This window comes from Sus scrofa, chromosome 2, assembly GCF_054392235.1.
Source record: "Sus scrofa isolate SSC_HxYL_T2T_F1_AM1 chromosome 2, Sscrofa_HxYL_maternal_Yorkshire_Landrace_v2.0, whole genome shotgun sequence".
NCBI lineage: Eukaryota > Metazoa > Chordata > Mammalia > Artiodactyla > Suidae > Sus > Sus scrofa.
Genome location: NC_139384.1, coordinates 125,326,369 through 125,347,494, shown reverse-complemented (window position 1 = coordinate 125,347,494; position 21,126 = coordinate 125,326,369). Strand labels below are relative to the sequence as shown.

Sequence of the window (21,126 nt, the reverse complement as noted above, 5' to 3'; positions counted from 1 at the left end):
GGTACCCTCCACTCTATCCTTTCATTCTCTTTAGTCCACGAGTTAATGACAGGTTTCCTGAGAGAGTCCACCCATCTCTAGTGTATTCTTTTCACGTTAAAGGAGACCCACAAAAGACCATAGCAGAATCTTAGAACACTCAAAAGCATCACTTGTCAACAAATTATTACCAAGCCCCTACTAGGTGCGGGCTCTTTTCTGGGCAGAGGGATAAAGCAAAGCATCAAAAAAAAAAAAAGGCCCAGGTCTCAGTAAGCTTCCATTCTGACCAATACAGTATCTCTTTGTCTGTCATGCTTCCTGACCACTTTACCCCCAGAAATCCGGACAAGTCTTTTATTCCCTGACCTTCTTCAGATATTTACTGCCTTATCTATCACCTTTTCTGCAAGGCCTTCTCCAAACACCCTATTCAAATCACCTTCTAGAATTGCCCTTCCCTCCTTTTTTCCTTTCATAATAACACCTATCACTAACATATCGTTCCCTTATTTTTTCATCTTTCATTATTTTTTCTCCTCCCACAAGAATCACAGCTCCGGAAGGGCAGGGACTCTTGTCTGTTTAGTCCATGACTGTACCCCTAGTGTCTTTAGGAGTAACTGACACCTAGCAGGCATGAAATAAATCCTGTGAGCAAACAAGGCCTTTTGACACTGAGATACAAACACAGGCCTCTAACAATCACTTGTATTCATTATTACTAGTCATATGAATTTTCTTACATAGTCAGACATAAGTTCTTCATCTTGGACATAGAGTTTTAAAGCCCTAAATATCCAAATTTGTAGGCACTGATTCTTCCTTTTTTGGTGCACTTCAGTTCTTTGTTCTTAAGCTAAACATTTTTTTCTACTCACTCTATCTTCTTTTCACACTTAGACTGTTTATTAAAAGATACTTCCCATAGAATCCATAACCACTTACTACTTCCAACTAAGTGTATGTCAATTCACAATATCAACATAGCTCTGCAACATATAAAAATGAAGACAAATGTCTAATCTTTTATTCTTTTCAAAGTAGCCTCAGATTTTAAAAGCAGGCAAATAAGTAAATTCAAGCAATTCAATGTAATTAAAAATCCACACCTAATAAAAACTTCCCTTGGCTCTTCTTCCTCTAATATACCTTTATATTTCTCCTGAAGAGTTGGTTTCTTACTGAAAAGATTTGAGGTTTTTTTTTTTTTTTTTTGGACATTTGTATTTCTAGGAGAAAAGATATGAATGTACAAAGCCTCTGGTACAGAAATAATTAAACATTATGCTTTCTATTTCTCTAACTCCTGTGAAACACTGGCTAACAAGGAGAAACAAAAGGAAACTGCCAGTACAGCTGATCTTAAGGCCTGGTTTTCTCACCCACTAATTATGTGACCTGAGGCCAGCTTCAGCTTCCTTGTCTGTAAAATGAAGCTGATATTCCCTGACCTGCTCACCATACAAAACTTTTCGGAGAATAAAATAAGTTAGTCTTCGGACATGCTCTAAACTACACAGCAACAGTCAAATGAAAAGTATAATGATGTTGCCTAAAGGGGATGTCCTCTTAATTACTCCTCAAAGCACAGTAAAACCTACAGCATTTCTTTTTTCTTCCCACCCCCTATACGACGTATAGTATAAAAAGTCATTTTTTATAGATATATTTTGAGATATACCTTTGACTGTATAGTCCTCAGATTAACCAGATGAATGTCACATGGCAAAGATGACATTAATGGAGAGAATTCACCCAGCAGCTGAAGGGTGGGCACAGGGACCTTTTCTGTCATTGGAAAGACAGGATGATTCAGGAAAGAAGAAGTTATGTGGCTAAGGAGGGAAGGATAACTGACCGACTTCTTTTCTTCTTCCTAGTAAGAAAAACAAAATTGCTTAAGAGTTATGTGCTTACAGTTCTTATCATGTTAATTGAATGACCAGACAGGGCTTAAGGAGGAAAGAAATACAAAAATATATGCGTACTCTAGTTTCATTCTATTTTATAAATAAGTCTTAGAAAATGCACAGTGGATTACCACATGCAGTTCTAAACGATACAAGAAAACAATATCGACTTAATGCTCATGTGTAGAAATAGGTCTTTCCCATTGCTTTAAAACTAAACATCCTGACGACATTCTCCACAAACATTTTAGGACAGGGTACAACTTTTATGGAAATTCTGTCTCAATCTACCACAGGACTCTCAAAGTCGATGGGTTGGGACATTCAAATACCACATACATTATCAAATATTATCCCTTTTCCTCAGGTTTTATCCATTATATTCTCATGGATTCACTTATACACTTGATTAGACTGTTACATATTGATCCAAAGCTGTGTTCTATAAATAATATCCAATAATAGGATTAAAAAAAAAAAAACTCAGGATAAATAAGGTCTGAAAATAACACAGGTAGCATATCCTGATCATCTGCTTTCTTTAAATTTGGTAAAATCATTATCAGTTGCTTCACTTTATTCTAAAAATAGGAACTAGTACATGTGTGAAAGAACAGCTATCACACATTTTCAAATATTAAGTAAGTCTACTAAGACTGGGGATATACATATGGAGATAACATATACAATTAATTAAATCAATGACTAAGTAGAACCTTTAACCAGTAATACCTAAGGTGTAAAAGCAGACACAGAAAAGCATTAAGAAGAAAGCATAATTCACGTAGAAAGGTCTGATCACCAACAACGACTGGAGAAAATTTAATTTTGTATCTCAGTTTTGGAAATGACTTTTTTCACTGATATCTTCTGATTTTGCATCCTTTTTAAAACAGAGGGCTCAAATAAAAGGCTTGGCTACTTATCTGTGAGAGAAGACAAAATTTATAGAAGATACAGAGCTTAAAATTCAGAATGTCAGATTAGCATTGAAGTGAGGGTGTTAGCAAAGAGTGCCAGCAGCAAACTGTATGTCATTATAATTCAGACCATGGAGAGAAAGAGAAAAAAAATTTTTTTTAAAGGCAACAGAGGCACACTACACTATTAAGATACTGACAAAAAATATTGGGTATGAAAAGAGTTGTTAAAAAAAGTATCCATTCCATATCCTTTTTAAAAGGAAAGAGTAAATAAGCATACACAATAATATTCTTCAACAATATTGAAATTTAATGCAGCTTGTAGTAACATGAACAGAGCAAGAACATTTTCAACAAGATGCTTTAAATGTACTCAAAGATCAAAGGACTCCATAATCTAGGTCAGGATTGCCAACAAAATCACTTTTAACTAATAAAAGATAAAAGATGCTTACAGAAAGGAAAACACCTGCCTTATCAGATTCAGGAGGCATTAAGTCCATTCTAGGTCAAGGAACATTCAGAAAAAGCTCTCTGGCATTGTTTTGTGCTACAGAGGAATCCCTGGACACATCAGGGAAGAGGCAGGGTACTTCTGGGCAGATTATCTATACCTTAGAGGTACTAATGGGCATATTTACCATTTTCCCAACTCAGTTCTCCTGACCCTCAGTGCTTCCCCCAGATTGACCATATATCAGAATGGCTTGGAAAGCTTTCCTAAAACACAGATCCCTGAACCCAAGCCCAGATCTGCTGAACCAGAGTATCCAGAAGTGGGACCCTGGGAAGGTAAAGTTAAAAGCTCCCAGGTAACTGTCACATGGTCAGTCCCACACTGCTCTGCTGACCTGTGCTAGGAACTGCCACCCCAGACATCCTCCCAATCTTTTAGGGAAATAAATCAGAGCTCCCTCTGGAATCAGAAGTATGAGCCTCACCCTTTAACTAATTTTGGACTGGAAAAAAGATGCAGACTTAAAAACATGTTAAAGTCTTGTCAAAGGATACTGTGCCATGAATGAAAGCACCCTGAGCACTCAAGAACTGTGCCATATTTATTGTCTCCTAAGCAAGATAAGGAAGAGAACTTAATGGAAGAGTTGTGGTCTGGTGCCAGAAGAGCTCTATGAGCCAGTAACCTATCGACACTGGCCAGGCTGGGTGAGACAGAGTCTCAGGGAAAGTGTATCATTCACACACTTTAACACATTTATAGCAACAGGCAGCTCAACATGATATTTAACTGTGCAACCATCACTATTTTGACTAATCTCCTAGAAAGGTAATCTTTTAACTATAACTCTGACGATAAATCCAAAGACTATAAAACATATTTGCTATAGGAAATCTTACACGTTTGAGCTATAAATGAATTCTTCAGCCTTATAGTAATGAATATATTATTATAAACATTGTTTGGCTTCTTGTAGGTTGGAGGGTTGCTCATTGTACAAGTTTGGCTTTTTCCTCACAGCCTGCTTGAACTGAACCAGCGTTTCTAAGTACCTTCTAATCCAAACCACATCATGCTGAGGTCTTCTCCACTGGGTTTCAGCCCTTATATTATAAGTCAGAACTTCCCACCAGGCTCCTCGGTGCCCTTCATTAAGCCCACATGAGTTATCTGATCCTTAAACATCAAAAGTTTCCATTTCTTCTACATCAAATGTTGCTAACTTATTAAGATAGTAAAAGATCATTTTTTTTAGTCACCTTTGTTTACTCAGGATGACCTGACACCTGGTGAGAACTTGATGTCTGTTGATGATTAAATGATTTATAAATTATTAAGTTAACAAGCAATGCAATATAAATAAGGGAGAATACTACTGTAGGGGAAAGGATAGGGTAAAAAGACAAAAGCGGGAGAAGGTGAGAGAATGAACGAAAATATATAGACTTATGAGATTTAGAGATTTAGATATCAATACAATCTAGCACAGAGCTGAAACCTGGCAACATGTGGGCCAAATTTGCCTATTTAGATATGTTTTGGTAGTTTTGCATGGTATTCAAAAGTTATTGGTTTTTCAGCTACCTCTCAAAAAAAAAAAAAAAAACAAACACAACAACAACAAGCAATTTCACATTAAAATCATCAAAAACATCAATAATAACAAAAACTCCCCCAAATAGATAACTGGTTTTTTACCCCCAAAAGTGGAAACTGAAGTCACACTGGACTCCCGCATTCCCACATGGAAACAATCACGTGGAGCCGAGTTGTGGCTCTGAAGTGGGTATGTGTCCATCCTTGTGCTCACCACAGACTCCCTGATCCCCTGATTTAAGCCTCTGCTCTTAAACCTGATCACCCTCCCTCAGGCCATCGCTTCCCTGAGCTCTGTCAGCATTTGGGTTGTTCATCCGGTCTCTCCCTACTTCCTCTCTGTATATGTAAAGAACTGGTATCCAGAGGAAAAACGACACAGTCGTAACATTTGAACACTGTTAACTGTGCTGTCATTCCTAGTTCAACGACCTCTTTACTTCAGCAGTCAACAACAGGAAGGCAGGAGGAAGCAAGGGTCAAAGTCATAAATCCTCAAAGGTCACTGCTGATGAGATAATTCCTATTTCCCACTTCTGCTGCCCTCTGAGCACTGTTGCCGTGGACCACAGTCAACCTCCACAGCCACAGTCCTCTACTGGGAATCTAGACTTCCAGCAAATATTTATCATTCCAGTCTTGTTCTCACTGCCCCTCTGCACAATGCTTGAAAACAGGATGCATTTCCATTCAGTTATCCTGGATTATTCCCGTCGGGCTTGAGCAGGCTCAAGGGTTCCTACTAAAATGCCTTCCTTTCCAGGGAGTGTTTCCTCATCTCAGTTTCTACCATTGATATTTTTAGTCATTAGCCTGACCTGAAAATAAAAATAATTTCTAGAAAATTTAAGTGATATATAATATGTAACACTTATTAGTCAAATGTCTTTTTAATCAATTTCACTAAAAATTAAAACTTATTTTTTCTTCTCTAGTTCATTTTTTAAAAAGAAACTATTGATTGAAGCTCAAGAATCTATAGCTGAGCAAAAAAAAATTAAACCAACCCAAGATTAAAAAACTCTGAGTCAAATTTAAATCAATTACTATCCAAAGAGTTTTGAATGAGAATAAACACATTATTTAACTTCTAAGTGAAAGCTTTATAGATCTGACATGAAAATTCTTATTGCCATAGTTAAGAGAAGTCTTGTAAATTAGTGTCTATATAGAGAGAAAAATCATAAAAGCCAGAAACATTTCAGGAGGAGTAAAAGATAGTAACTGTCAGCACTCAGACAATAAGTTTTGTATGCAGTTTTAGTCCTAAAGCTAAGCTATCTTGTCAGTAATTGATTTAAACCATGAGTCCCAAGAACTGGTATAAATCTTGACATCTAAAATGGGTATTAAAAATCTTTTTCCTAAAAGAGTCTAAACACTGGATGAATTCTTTGCCTTAATTAGCTACTGCTATTTCATTCAATCAACTAGTATTTTATTTACAGAATGTCTACCACAGGCCAGGAGGCCCTGTGGAGCACATGAAAATGAAATAGACAAGTCCCTAGAACCTAATAGGGGTTATAGAACATGCATCTGGTGACAAGGCAGTGAGCAGTAACTGTGGTAAATACAGTGTGCAATGTACTATCACAGTTCATTCATTTGTGCATGTGTGTATTCATTGATACAACATACACTGTGTATTTGTTCTGCTAGGAACATACTAGAAGCAGACAGAGACACAGCCCTTACTCCCAGGGAGTATATGGTCCAAAGGAGGAGAAAGACAATTGATCACATAATCACACACACACGAAGGAGAGATGCCTGGTTCTGGGGGAGCACAGGAGGGGATGTGACCTGGTCAGACTGATGCAGTTGATGAAGTGGGCTCTGACTGAGAGTCCCTGGGCAGAGAGACTGAAAAGGTATGTGCAAAGATGCTGTGAGGATAGCATGTGGGGGGCTTATGATGGAAAGGAAATAAGCTGGCCCAGAGCAGAAACAGGGAGAGCTCTGCTGGATAAGGAATGGGAATGGGCGGGGCCCATGCTATGAGGAAGGAGCTTTGCAGGCTGTGCTAAGGATCTGGCTTTTTTTTTTTTTTTTTTTTTTGTCTTTTGACTTTTTAGGGCTGCACCCATGGCATATGGAGGTTCCCAGGCTAGGGGTCCAATTGGAGCTGTAGCTGCCAGCCTTCGCCACAGTCACAGCAACGCCAGATCTGAGCTGCATTTGCGACCTACACCACAGCTCATGGCAATGCCAGATCCTTAACCCACTGAGCAAGGCCAAGGATTGAACCCACAACCTCATGGTTCCTAGTTGGATTCATTCACGCTGTGCCATGATGGAAGTTCCCAGGATCTAGCTTTTATACTGAGAATGATGAGAAGATGGAGAGGGGTTAAACAGAGCACAGTGAGGTCAGATTTGTTTTTTTTTTTTTTTTTTGTCTTTTTAGCTATTTCTTGGGCCGCTCCCACGGCATATGGAGGTTCCCAGGCTAGGGGTCCAATCGGAGCTGTAGCCACCGGCCTACACCAGGGTCACAGCAACGCGGGATCCGAGCTGTGTCTGCAACCTGCACCACAGCTCACGGCACTGAGCACTGAGCAAGGGCAGGGACCGAACCCGCGACCTCATGGTTCCTAGTCGGATTCGTTAACCACTGCGCCACGACGGGAACTCCCAGATTTGGTTTTGAAAAAACAAAACCCACTGCTTACTAAGTTAAGAACAGTTAGGGCAGAAAGGAGAGGGTGGAGTGGATGTGTATAGGCTACCTCCAAGAAACATATGATGCTAGTTCAGATTAGAACTGGTGATGTAAGCAAGTTGATAGATTTGAAATATTTAAGCAATGAGATAGCCAAGCATTGGTGATGACTGGTGAAGCAAGTAAGGGAGAAACGTTTATCAGAGATGACCTCTAGGTGTCTGCCACTGGATGGAAGGTGGTGCCAGTTATCAAGGCGGGAGGGGGGGCACTGGAGAAGGGCCAGGTGTGGGGGAAGGGAGATCATGAGAGTGACTTTGGATATATCAAGCTGAGATGCCCTTAGAAATGGAGGAAGAAATGCCAGGAAACAACTACATAGATGGATCTGGAGCTAAGAGGTGAGACCAAAGCTGGGGGTAGGAGGGAAATGTATTTGTGAGTTCCTTCTGATGCAGAGGAAGAATAAAAGGAGAAAAGGAAAAGGCCTGGGGTTGAGCCTTGGGGGCTCTAGTATTTAATGGCCGAATAAAGAGCTAGCAGAGCAAACTGCCCTAGAGGTAGGAGGAAAACCAAGCAAGCAGACAGCATGGAAGCCCTGGCTGGGCAGTATTTTAAGACATGACAATGGTCAGTGTCAAATGCTGCTGAACGGGGAAGTAAGATGATGATTGAAAACATCCACTGGATCTAGTGACACTGGCAAGAGCGTATCTTGGAACCTAAATCCCGACTGAAAGGAACTGAGTGTGAGACGGAGGTGAAGATACAAACTCAGCTCGTCAACTCTGGCTCAGTGGAGTAGAGAAGATGGGATAGCAGTGGAGGGCAAATGAAAATGCAAGCATGAGTGACAGCTGCTTTTTTGTTTTTATTTTTAATGGAAGAAAATGAAGAGTGTTTAAAAGCCAAGAGAAAGGGGCAGAGGCAGGGAAGGTGGAAGGGTGGCTAATACCACTTATCCTCTGGAGGGAGTCTGGGGTTGGTGCCAGGGACAAGTGGAGGGACTGGCCTATGATGAAAGGAAGGGAAACATCCCCTCTGTAACATGAGGGAAGAAGGAGAGAGGAACAGATGCCTGGCATCCAGAAGAGAGAGTCCCATCAAAGAGCTGTTCTCTCTACAAAGTAGATGGCAAGGCCACTGCTGAAAAGAACAGAAAAGATTTGAAATGGTCAGTGCAGAAAGAAGGACAGCAGAGTAGGAGAAAAGGGGGCAGGTCAAGGACCATCTGAAGTGGGTAGTCAAACAGTATATAGAAGGCTCTGAGGGTAACTTTTTCACTGTCTGAAGAACACTATCAGGTGGGTTCTCACTTTTGCCAGACTATTTAACCTGGAATGCTGGATTTTTGCTTTGAGGAATGAAAACGGAACAAGACGACAGACAAGTAAATCCACTTTGAACAGATGAATCTAAGACAAAAATGAGTACTCTAAGGTTTCCAGTAAATTTTACTAAGCAAACTTAATCTCCTAAGTATGTGACTAAGCTCTATTCTTTAAAATCAACTCCTATTTCTTCCAAAATAACTTCAGAGGATTTCACCCAAACTGATTCCTTAACATTATTTTATATCTACATAAGAAGCAGAAATAAAACATAACATGGCATAAATGCAAATCTTACATGATAAATGTACGTGAAGTTCTCTTTCTTGTGATTACAGGCTAAGACTATTATAAAGATATCTCAGTACTGAAAAGTGCAAAAAATAAAGAAAGTACAAAGCCATAATTTTGGATGACAAAGAGCAAGAAATATCAGAACATGAGAGTTTTTTTGTCCTACCATGTTCACGACACTTCTTTTTTCTAGCAGTATTCGAAATAAATTAGCTGTAATCTTGTTATCGTGGACACCTTGCTCAAGGCCACGATTATCATCTTGCATGAGTCTTCGATCCATGATAACTTCAATCTGACCTACCAAACAATCAAACAGGCCAGGCTTAGTCACTAAGAATCAGTTAAATATAAGGCAGGATCTCAACATAAGTTTCTCCTCCAGTCAGGGTGACAGATCTATACAACAACAGTACCATGCATAGGCTTTTGTTTTTTTCTTTCATTTTTTTAAAGTTTTATTGAAGTATAGTTGATTTTCAATATTGTGATAATTTCTGCTGTACAACCAGGTGATTCAGTTACACATGTACACACATCCATTCTTTTACGGATTCTTTTCGCAGGTAGATTATCACAGAATATTGGGTAGAGTTCCCTGTGCTATACAGCAGGTCCCTGTTGGCCAGTCATTCTATATACCAGAGTGAACCCAGAGATTATCATACTAAGTGAAGTTAGTGAAAGACAAACATCATATGATATCACTTATATATAGAATCTTAAAATGTATACAAATGAACTTATTTGCAAAACAGAAATTGACTCCCACACTTTGAAAACAAACTTATGATTACCAAAGGAGAGAGGTGGGGGCAGGGGGAGGGATGAACTGGAGGTTTGGGATTGGCATATACACACTACGGGCTTCCTCTTGACAATAGCTCAAAGCAGCTAGTACAAATTCATAAAACAGGACTGTCTTTCTCCTTTTCTTCACCAGTGTCTAATTAAAGAAGAAATTTAAAAATGGGACAGGAGTTCAAAATTAAAGTGAAACTTAAAAAATGAATCAAAAGGGTAAATTATCCTCCATGATGTTCCATCATAGGTGATTAAATATAGTTCCCTGTGATGGAGGATAATGTGAAAAAAAGAATATATATATATGTGTGTGTATATATATATGCTATGTATGTATACGCACACACACACAAGTGTCTATGTATATACACCTGGGTCGCTGCTGTGCAGCAGATATTGACAGAGCACTGTAAATCAACTACAATAAAAAATTAAAAAAAAAAGAAAGGGTAAATTAAAGCCTCCAAAACTTTTAGTGGCAGCCTTTGACATTTTAAACTGCTTATGAGGTTCCTTAAAAAAAGGTATATTGCACATGGAGTAATAAGGCAAATACAGAAGGAAAGGATCTAAAAAGGATCTGAAGTAAAATTTTAGGTTATTTGATGAGTGGTGATACATGAAGCCCTAAGATTTGGAGAGAGCATGACCCCCCTTCCCTCCCTGACACTAGGTTAGAAACATCCCTACTGTCCTCCCTCCTACAGCTCAAAAAGTTGTCAGACTTGGTTCCTTTGTTTGCTGTGCAATAATTCTACAACTCCTCTCCTTTAAGCTGTAAAAGCTAATGTTTAGGTTACAAAATTACACACTAAAAGAAACTGAAAAAAAAAAAAAAAAACACCCAGGGACATATTTATACGTTTAAGATTATACCATATTTTATTTTATTTTTTGTCTTTTTGCCTTTTCTAGGGCTGCTCCCACTGCATATGGAGGTTCACAGGCTAGGGGACTAAATGGAGCTACAGCCACTGGTCTACGCCAGAGCCACAGCAACTCAGGATCCGAGCTGCCGCGTCTGCAACCTACACCACAGCTCACGGCAACGCCAGATACTTAACCCACTGAGTGAGGCCGGGGATCGAACCCTCAACCTCACAGCTCCTAGTCAGATTCGTTAGCCACTGAGCCACAACGGGAACTTCAATATACTGTTTTAGATGACACAGACGAACCTATCTACAAAACAGAAAGAGATTCACGGACATGAAGAGCAGCCTTGTGGTTGCCAAGGGGGAGAAGGAGGGAATGAGATGGACTGGGAGTTTGGGATTAGTAGAATGCAAACTATTGCATTTTGAATGGATAAACAATAATGTACGGAACAAGGAACTATATTCTATCTCTTGGGATAGAGCATAACAGAAGGTAACATGAGATGAAGAATATATATATATATACATATACGTGTATATCATATGTATACATACATATACATATATATACATACATATATATCAGCAGAAATTGACACAACACTGTAAATCAACTATACTTTAATAAAAAAAGGAAAAAAAGAAAAAAGATTATATCAAATCTAAAATTATATGTGCTTAAATATATGTATTCATCCACCGATTCATTCATATTTGCCATTATATTGAGCAATCATTTGGCATAAAAAGGGCAACACATAAAAGATTTTAGTAACTATTGCACTTACATAGTCAAACCTACTCTGCTTAGGTTTTTCTTCTCAGTTTAGGGATCCAGAACATAAAACTACCAGCGATGGCTAGAATTTTCATTTTTACTCGCTTCATGCTTTACAAGACAACCGTTTAGAACATGTTCCTAAGGCACTGGGGGAAACTGTCCTCACGCCCAGCTACAGCTCGCTCACGTCATCAAATGAGTATTTCAATGTTTTGGCCATTTCAACTCTTCTCTGCCTCCAAACATTCGTCTACACACTATGTGACACTACTGTCTCCTGGCCTGTACCCAAACTGTTTTTAGGTCCAAAGCTCTGCCAATACCAGGGTATCTGGGCATTGATATCAGTGTCTTTTATTAGGGAAGTGAGACAACACTGTTTGGTTCATAGCTGCTTGAATCCTATGGTCTAGTCCACCAGTGAGAGCCCAGTTTTGAGAATTTAAGGCAGGGTTTAAAAATGGGTAGCTCAGGAGTCACCTCTGACACAAGGCAGTTTTATGTCTTGATTTAAGAAAAAATTATGTCAACAGTGACAGAATGGGCAACTTCATGTAAAATTCTAGACTTCTGGGCTTCTCTTCAAAAACAGAAGATTTTGGCAGTACTGGGTCCCTGTCTCCAAAGCTACAATGAACTCACACTAAGCAGTGGCCACTCTACTGTACATGGGGGATGTGCTTTGCAATGTGTTCAAATCCCAGTACCCCTGCTGGATCCCCACGTGAGGCTGTTATTATTTTTATAAGTGTACTCATGTCTGGTATGACCTCCTGATTTTGCTTAGCGAAGGCCACAAAGAAACATGAGATGTAGTAAGGTTTTCTGTGTGTGGAAGTTCAGAATGTATGTACATGCCTAATACAAAATGAATATACCAGGCATCCACACACATTTATTATCTGCCTGGCTCCTTAACACACTTGTCTTAGCAACTCTTAGTAGGTAATGAGAGAAGAACAACTGACACGTAAATGATAATTAAGAATATGTATTATGGAGTTCCTGTTGTGGTGCAGTGGAAATGAATTCGACTAGGAACCATGAGGTTGTGGGTTCGATCCCTGGCCTCGCTCAGTGGGTTAAGAATCCGGCGTTGCTATGAGCTGTGGTGTAGGTTGAAGAAGTGGCTTGGATCCCGCGTTTCTGTGGCTGTGGTGTAGGCTGGAGGCAACAGCTTCGATTAAACCCCTAGCCGGGGAACTTTCATATGCCGTGGGTGTGGCCCTAAAAAGACAAAAGACAAAAAAAAAAAAAAAAAAGAACATGTATTACGAAGGACAAAAATCTCCCAATAGAAAGTTTTACAAAAGTCAGTGTCTACTGTCTATTTTCCCCTTCTCTCCACTTCATTCTCTTTTTTGGAATCTTTAAAGTCCTGTCTGTCACCTCGTTATCCCCACCTGTACTGTCTGTACTGCCTTTCTTTTTTCAGGTAGCAGTGTCCTAGAAGGATGTGATTCAGAGAAGGACCTAAGGCTGAACTGTAACATTCCACCTTTGCAAACTTGGTTAAGCTATCTAAATTCTAAATTATCTAAACTTATTTTAATCTGAGTCAGAATTTCGCTATCTATTCAGTCACAACAATAACAGAGACTTTGGCAAAACAATGGGCTATCAGAAGACGGAAATTATCTTTAAAAATAATCAGTTTCAGGTAGTTTTAGGTCCTTCAATCTTCCTTTGAAGATTGAGGAAATTTATTATTTTCTGCTGGCCTCACAAAGCTCAAAATTAACTAACAGTTTAGTTCTTAAAAGAAGAAAGCTTGTGACTGGAGATGATAATTTAATACATATGACCCACAGAAAGATTATACGCTTGAAACTGAAACTTCTAAGGGCAAAAAATAATCTAAACAATACACACCACTTTTCAAACTTGAAACACCTAAGGACTGAGCAGCGAGCAGGGTCAGGCGATACTGGGCATCCTGGATATATGCCATTGTAGTCATCGGATAAACATTTGCTTGAAGAGGCAATTTGCTCATTGTCATTCTGGGTTGAATCTGTAAGACCAAACAATCCTCATTAGGAAAAAAAAAAAATCAAGTGATATTTACACATGTACTTAAAAAAATTAGTATTGACTACAGATGGCTTTTCTTTCAGAGAAAAAAAGCACCTTTCTTGTTCAGTGAAACAGCTAGCTTAAAAACTAAAACATTCTTCAAAACAATATTAAGAAAAATCCTGAGCATCTTGGAAAACAATGTTTAAGTGAGAAAGGTAGAACTTGTCCAGATTTTTTAAACAGGCATTACTATTTAAATTCAGCACAAAAATCCTTAACAAAAGTCTTCCAGTTCTCCAATATTTGCATAAAATAAATTACAAAGGTATTAAGTATTCATTTCTCATCTAAATCTAACATACTGCTTTTGTAATGAATGCTAAGCATAATAGCTGTCCCTTTTCAAGAAATATCTCTTGTAATTCTTAAATACCAAAGATCTCCCATCAAATCCTCTAACATATTACATTATAATAATTAAATGCTTATTTATATTCAAAAGCTATTCAATGCTTACTCTTCTTGTTTAGTTCAATGTAGATAGTTCCAAATTCCAATTTTCTTGGTCGAGTATCTGAATGCATGTAAGATGACTCTAACTTTATTTTTTGAGCGAGACCAACAATGCACTAAGCTAGTCTGGGTCCAGGAGACTCACTCCAACCTCAGGAGGAGATATCAGAGTCTGTTATCAGAAATCTTACTCACACCCCACAAAAATGGGCCATCTCTTCTTTTACATTCATGGAAGTCTGACATGAAACCCAAAAAAGGAGAAGTGCAAGGCACACATAAGAGTTAACTTGTACTGAGGACCCATGAACGCCAGGCACAGTATTGGGTAGTTCATAAGTAAGATTTTTAATCTGCGTAACAACCCTGCAGTCTGCTGTTGAACTTAATGGTTCGGCATAGCATTCCCCCCCAAATTCATGTTCACCCAGAACCCATGAATGTGATTTTATTTCGACATATGGTCTCTGCAGATATCATCAGTTATACCAGATTAGGGCGGGCTCTAATCTAAAGAATGGTGTCCTTACAAGAAATGGAGAATTGGACACAGAGAGCACACACAGAGGCATAAAGGAGAAGACCATGCTGCAGCAGAGGCAGAGATGGGAGTGATATGTCTGCAAGGCAAGGAGTGCCAAGGACCACCTGCAACCACCAGAGGCTAGAAGAGTAAGGTTACACTTTCCCAGGGCTGATGGAGGGAGGGGAGCCTGCCCACACCTTGATTTTGGAGGCCTAGTATCCAGACAATGAGAAAGTAAATTTCTGTTGTTTTAAGAAACCCAGTTTATGATAATTCATATCATAGCCTTAGGAAATTAATAAACTAGTGAAAAAAACAACTGGAAAATATTAAAAAAAAAAAAAAGGGACACAGAAAAGCTAGCTTGAAAGAAACTTATCCTTTCCAATCCTGATCTTCCTTCTCCAAGGAAGTCGTATACTTAAAAAAAGGACATTTAAAATTGTCACAACTGTTACCTTCACTTCCCACCTGTAGGTCTAGATTTCTAGTTTGGCCCAAGGAACTACTCTTTCCAAGGTATGATAATGTACGAAAACAGAATGTGTACATGTATGTGTAACTGGGTTACCCATGCTGTACAGTAGAAAAAAAAATTGTATTGGGGAAATAACAATTAAAAAAATGGCTTATTTTTAAAAAGAAGAAATATTTAGTTCGTAGACTTAAAAATAATATTTTCCTATTTATTCAAATGCTTGATCTTTGCAAAGAAAATTCACATTTTTATTCGCTTCTACTAAGTTTTTTTCATTCATGTATACACCCACACACACAAATTATTGCTTCTGTAAGATTTTAAGAAAAGCCTTGCTTTTGTACACAAGGAAAATGAATCACCATAAAGCCAGGGCTTCATCTGAAAACCAAACAGCTGTAGTAGAATTAACATGTTAATTCAAAATGTATGCTGCAATTTTTATGCTTTGCGAAGGTTTAAATTTAACTTTTGCAGGAAATTGTAGAAGAGAAAATCAACACAATCCCTTCCACTCATCCCAGCTGAAAATCAAAGTAACAGCATTTGTGAAATTATTTCTATTCTTAGCCAGAAATTTCTAAGACGCTAATGTCTCAAAAACACCACCATGTTTTTAATAGTATTATTTCAAAGATATGTTGCTATTCATATATACTCTGAATCCAGAGATTTCAGTAACAATCAAAGGAGCTCTAGTAAATTAGAGAAATGGCAATCTGAAAATTTCTTATGAATCAATTTTCCCATAACTATTTCAAGCTATTAAAAGAAAATCTTGACGAAATACATAACTACTCATATGTCTAAATAGATAAATGTTTTTATTTGTATATCTCTATCTATGTACACATCCATGTGCATGTATAAATGTACACAAATGCATACATCAGTAGAGAAGAGCTTTTCTGAAATTTAAAAGAGCCATTATTAAATCATACATTTAAAATATACATGGAATAAACTAAATATAAATTGATCAATTTCTTATGAGGAAAAAGAATATAGTGCATCAATTCTTAATAAATATTTCCTTTTAATTAGATAAATTCACATATATTTTGGGATCAAGGTATTTAACATGCATATTGATCACCAAGTCTTCCTTTGGGAAAAAAAAAAAATCCTTACAGACAGATGTTCTTTAAAATCATCTTGTGAATATTTGTTCTAACCTTGGAAATCTGGTTGAACACCTAACTTTCAAGTGTTTTTTGTTTTTGTTTTTGGCTGTACCCGTGGCATGTGAAATTCCTGGGCTAGGGATCGAATCTGCACCACAGCAGTGACCTGGGCAGCTGCAGTGACAACACCAGATCCTTAACCAGATGTGTCACAAGGGAACTCCCAAGCATTTGCTAAAATTTACTTTTATTTTAGAAATAATTTGTTACCTTAAGCATATTTTTTCAAAGGCTCCAAAATTAACTGGCCCTTTTCATATATTAACGTTACCTACTACACCCACTCCTTAAACATTTTAACGGAAAATTACCTGGTATCCATTGAGGTCAGTATAAAATCTGTTTTGGCTGTTTATGCTAGAAGAAATTCTCATCGCAATCTCATGGTTACGTTCTTTACGGATGTCCACAACATTGGAAACTTCCACAGACTGTCCTTCTATTCCTAAATTTAAAAGAATACATACCTTAATAAAAATGAATTGCCCCACTTTTCCTAAATAAACTATACAGAACTCCTTCCAAAGTTACATGTACTGTACTATTTCCTACTCCCTATCTTTACCACCTCTCGTATGCCAAATACTGACACAATTCATTTTTTTTTTTTTTTTTTTTTTTGCTTTTTAGGGCTGCATCCTCGGCATATGAAGTTCCCAGGCTAGGGATCTCACTGGAGCTACAGCTGCCAGCCTACATCACAGCCACAGCAATGCAGGATCCTTAACCCAATGAGCAAGGCCAAGGATCAAACTTGCAACCTCATGGTTACTTGTCTATTCGTTTCCGCTGCGCCACAGTAGGAACTCCATCTTTTTTTTTTTTTTTTTTTTTTTAATCAGATGGTAGAAAACATTTGTCAGGGGCATATATAACTCAACAGAAGGATAAGGAGGCTGGAATAAGATACATGTAGCTGAAACATAAGAGGTACATGATGCTGCAATGAGTTCTAGAGGGGAAAGAGGACATTAATGAGAAAAAGCCAGCCCCACTACAGGCCAGTCCACCTCTCGTCTGCGTTGGCATTCCTCAACAGAGCCATTCGAGCCTATGTCTTCACCAGTCTCACCTCACACACTGGAAATTAGGAGCAGTGAAATTTATACTTTGTTGGTTCAAGAGACAGTGTATCACAGCCTAAGATCTATATTGAGGAAAGGAGATAGGAGATCCAATGAGATAATTTATGGCTGTAACTAATATTACCGTATTAGTATTTGTAGAGTATAATCTGGAGAGCTCCCTGGAACTTAAATCAATTTTAATTGAGTTTGGGATCTCTTAGGAACCCTGTTATGGAGTGATTCCATTTTGCCCTTCACTATATAGAGCAGAGGACAGCTTTAAAAAGTCCCAGATGTATCAAACGTTTTAATTTTGGGGGATAAGCCTAAAGTATTAACTAGTTTTTATCTGTCATGCTACCCTAACTATATCTTCAGGTCCTCAGTGAAGCCCTAGGTCTATTTTAGAGGGGGAGAAAGGAATTAGGAAGAAACCCAACACTATTAGTACCAACTGAGTGAGTATAAAAGATAATGTAGGATCTTCTAAGAAAGAAAGCAACTAGGAAAGCAGTAAAGAAAAAAGATTGGCGGTATCCAATTTCATACAGCTGAAGCTTTTTAAAGTGCCAAGAACTCTGGACACTTAGCCACAGTTGTTATTCATTATCCACCCCTCTACCTCCTCACACACACTCTGTCACTCAACCAACAAACTCTTTAGACAAAAGAGCACTATGTACAGAAAAATGGGGAGGGGGAAAGAGTAAGGAAGACTTTTGCCAGGAGCCAAGAAGAATCCCCAGAGCTTACACAAAGTGACTCGCAAATAGAAAAGAAGTTTGGATCTATGGGATGTGTGGAAAAAATGTAAATGGAGCTGGTCCAGGCACTACCGGTTTATGTGAAAAGTACACTGGAAACTGTACAACATAACAATACGGTGACAATTTTAAAGCGGCTGCAGCTTCCATCAACAGAATTTTCAGAATGCTCGGAGAAACTCTTGCCTGGTAGATGCTGCTCTTCCAACTCAACAACCTTAATGAGAGGCAACTTCAGATTCTTACTATGATGAGTATGATCACCATGGGGAGGGGAAGGAAAGTGCCATTCCATTTTTTTTTCCTGCTTTATAGCCACAGTCTGAACCACTGACCTTTGTTAGTTACATACGCATGTATATTGCCTTCTGAGACTTACCAGAAGAACCTGCCAAGAGAGCTGTTCCAAATATCTTTACTTTGGGGAAGTTAAAAAAAAAAAAAAACGCAAGCACATACACTGATGATAGAACAACACTATCTTCTTTGAACTATGAAACGCGTAACTTTATTATTTATTTATTTATTTATGATTTTTTTTTTTAAGGCCGCACTCATGGCATATGGAAGTTTCCAGGCTAGGGGTCAAATCGGAGCTACAGCTGCCAGCCTACATCACATCCATGGCAACTTGGGATCTGAGCCACGTCTGCAACCTACACCACAGCTCACGGCCACGTAGGGTTCCTAACCCTCTGAGTAAGGCCGGGGATCGAACTCACATCCTCATGGACCTAGTCAGGTTCGTTACAGCTGAGCCACAACAGGAGCTCCAGAAACACATTACTTTAAATGCAAACTTTCCTTCCAGTATACTTAAATGAGCCAGTACATTTTTCTAAAACCAAATGAATTGTATATGAAATTTTAATAGACAAGCTTCTACAAATGAAACCAAGGATGCTCAAAACAGAGACTGCAGCACTAGGGATGCCAGTACTAATGCAGTGTTAGGGAGAACAGCAGATGGCAAGTAACTCTAATTTATTGGCAGCATTGCACGGGTCTCAGTGCTGCTTTATATTTTCTCCTCTCTAGGTTAGATATTCTCTCAGGGGTCAACAAAATACATGAAATGAAATAAAAATCTTCACAAAGGAGGGCATCATTAATTTCAAGTCATATATCTCTGGCAAACATTGACAAAAAATATGCTTCAAGAAAAATTAATAATTTCATATTACCTCTAGCAATTATAAATTATTTCTGTTGAGAAAATCATCTTTCTCAAGCTCAGCATTATGCGCAGATCCTGTTGGGGCAACAAATGCTTAGAGCTCCTTTAAAAGAAGCCTCCACATCCATTCACCATTCAGCAAGGTATTAATTTAAATTCTGTGCCAGGACAGACTTTAAAAATAAGATCAGACTTAATATACTTATTATGAACAAACCAAGTGAAACCTGTAATGGTAATAAAAGCAAGGAGGGATCCCTAAGTTCTCAAAGAAAGAAATTATTATTTTTAAAGAAAGAATATGTGTGAGGAAGAAAGACGACTGCTAACATTTCCTCTTCTGTGCGAGGAATTCTTTAGATGTGCCAGTCCCAAAGGTGCTCAAGGAACTGAGGGGAGAACTCCCCAGGAAGCAGGGGTGCAAATCTGGGGGCGCCAGTGTCTGCTGGATCTCTGCACTATATTACTTTTACTAACACGGTTCTACCTAAGCATACATGGCCAGGGCTTTCTCAGCTCCTCTGGTTTTTCCTCAATCCTGGGAAAGGAAATATCTCTGACTTTGTAAGAGCCATCCACAGGGCAGAGGGAGGCAGTGTGATGCCATTCCTGGGGTTCGACAAAGAGAAATAAGAGCCCAGAGTTCCCTTCGTGGCTCAGGGGTTAATGAACCTGACTAGGATCCATGAAGATGTAGGTTCGATCCCTGGCCTTGCTCAGTGGACTAAGGATCCAGCGTTGCCGTGAGCTGTGGCGTAGGTCGCAGATGTGGCTCGGATCCCCTGTTGCTATGGCTTGTGGTGTAGGCCGGCAGCTACAGCTATAATTGGACCTCTAGCCTGAGAACCTCTATATGCTGAGGGTGTGGCCCTAAAAAGAAAAAAAAAAAGCAAAAAAAAAAAAAAAAAAAAAAAAAGAAAGAAGGGCTCTTTTGCTGGTCCCTCACATTTTGCACCCTTGAGAAGAGAGGATGGAGATTAATGATCCTTATTAACAGAGAAAATGCAAAGTAAAATCAAGCCAGTCCACAAAGAAGCCAAAGGAGTCTTTTAAAACCCTGGAGCTCTTTATTTTCTTTCCTAGAGCCTATGAGCTTCTCAGAGACACTGACTGTCTCACATACTATCTTTGCATTTCAGTTTTTAACCACAATGTAGGCACGTGGTAGGTGCTGAATCACTGTTAAACACAATGAGTGAAGATGTGAAAGGCTGTCCCTTCTCCTGCATGGCGAGCTGGCATGGAAGAAAGCAGACTGGGCTACAGGTAAGGTTCAGAGAGATGGAAAGATGAGGAAGCAAGTACTTCATTTTGAGCAAACACATGCACGTCAGAAGTCAGCTCAAGACAGGTTCTATGTCTTATTATCCTTATACTTCCAGAGCATAATAGGTAAAAGTCAGTGTTTGCTGAGTGAAGGGGGTCAGCTATATGGGCAATGAGAACAGCCAACAATTACCACGTGTTTACTATGTACCTTATGCTTAATAAAGGCTTTACATATAACAACTCATTCAATCCTGACCCTAAACCTAGGAGGAATTTACCCCTGCTCTGCCCCAGATCACAAGACCTAGCAGCATCAGGACCAAAACCTCTTAACCATCATGTCTCAGTGGCAGACCATCTACTAGAAAATGTTGCAATTACTTTGGGACCAGGATTTGGGAAAGGCTTTGTAGTAACTCTAAGTAGAGAGGAGACCTCCAGACTAATTTTAAACAAAGAGGGCACTGATCTGGGATCTGATATGCTGCAAGAACTACTTAACTGAGTG

At 38.8% G+C, this 21,126-nt stretch overlaps 1 protein-coding gene across 2 annotated transcripts in view; it reads right to left on the bottom strand.

Moving 5' to 3' along the window:
• Positions 1-21,126, bottom strand: part of MAN2A1 (mannosidase alpha class 2A member 1) — a 177,561-nt gene that overhangs the window by 12,576 nt on the left and 143,859 nt on the right. For both annotated transcript variants that reach the window (XR_014838488.1, XM_003123823.7), the window contains 4 exons: positions 16,653-16,786; positions 13,494-13,635; positions 9,325-9,458; positions 1,664-1,858 (listed from right to left, as the gene is read on the bottom strand). Coding sequence is in view for 1 of the 2 variants with exons in the window: in XM_003123823.7 (XP_003123871.5) it covers positions 1,664-1,858; positions 9,325-9,458; positions 13,494-13,635; positions 16,653-16,786 (605 nt within the window). In the remaining variant the exon portion in view is untranslated. The remainder of the gene's footprint in view (positions 1-1,663; positions 1,859-9,324; positions 9,459-13,493; positions 13,636-16,652; positions 16,787-21,126) is intronic.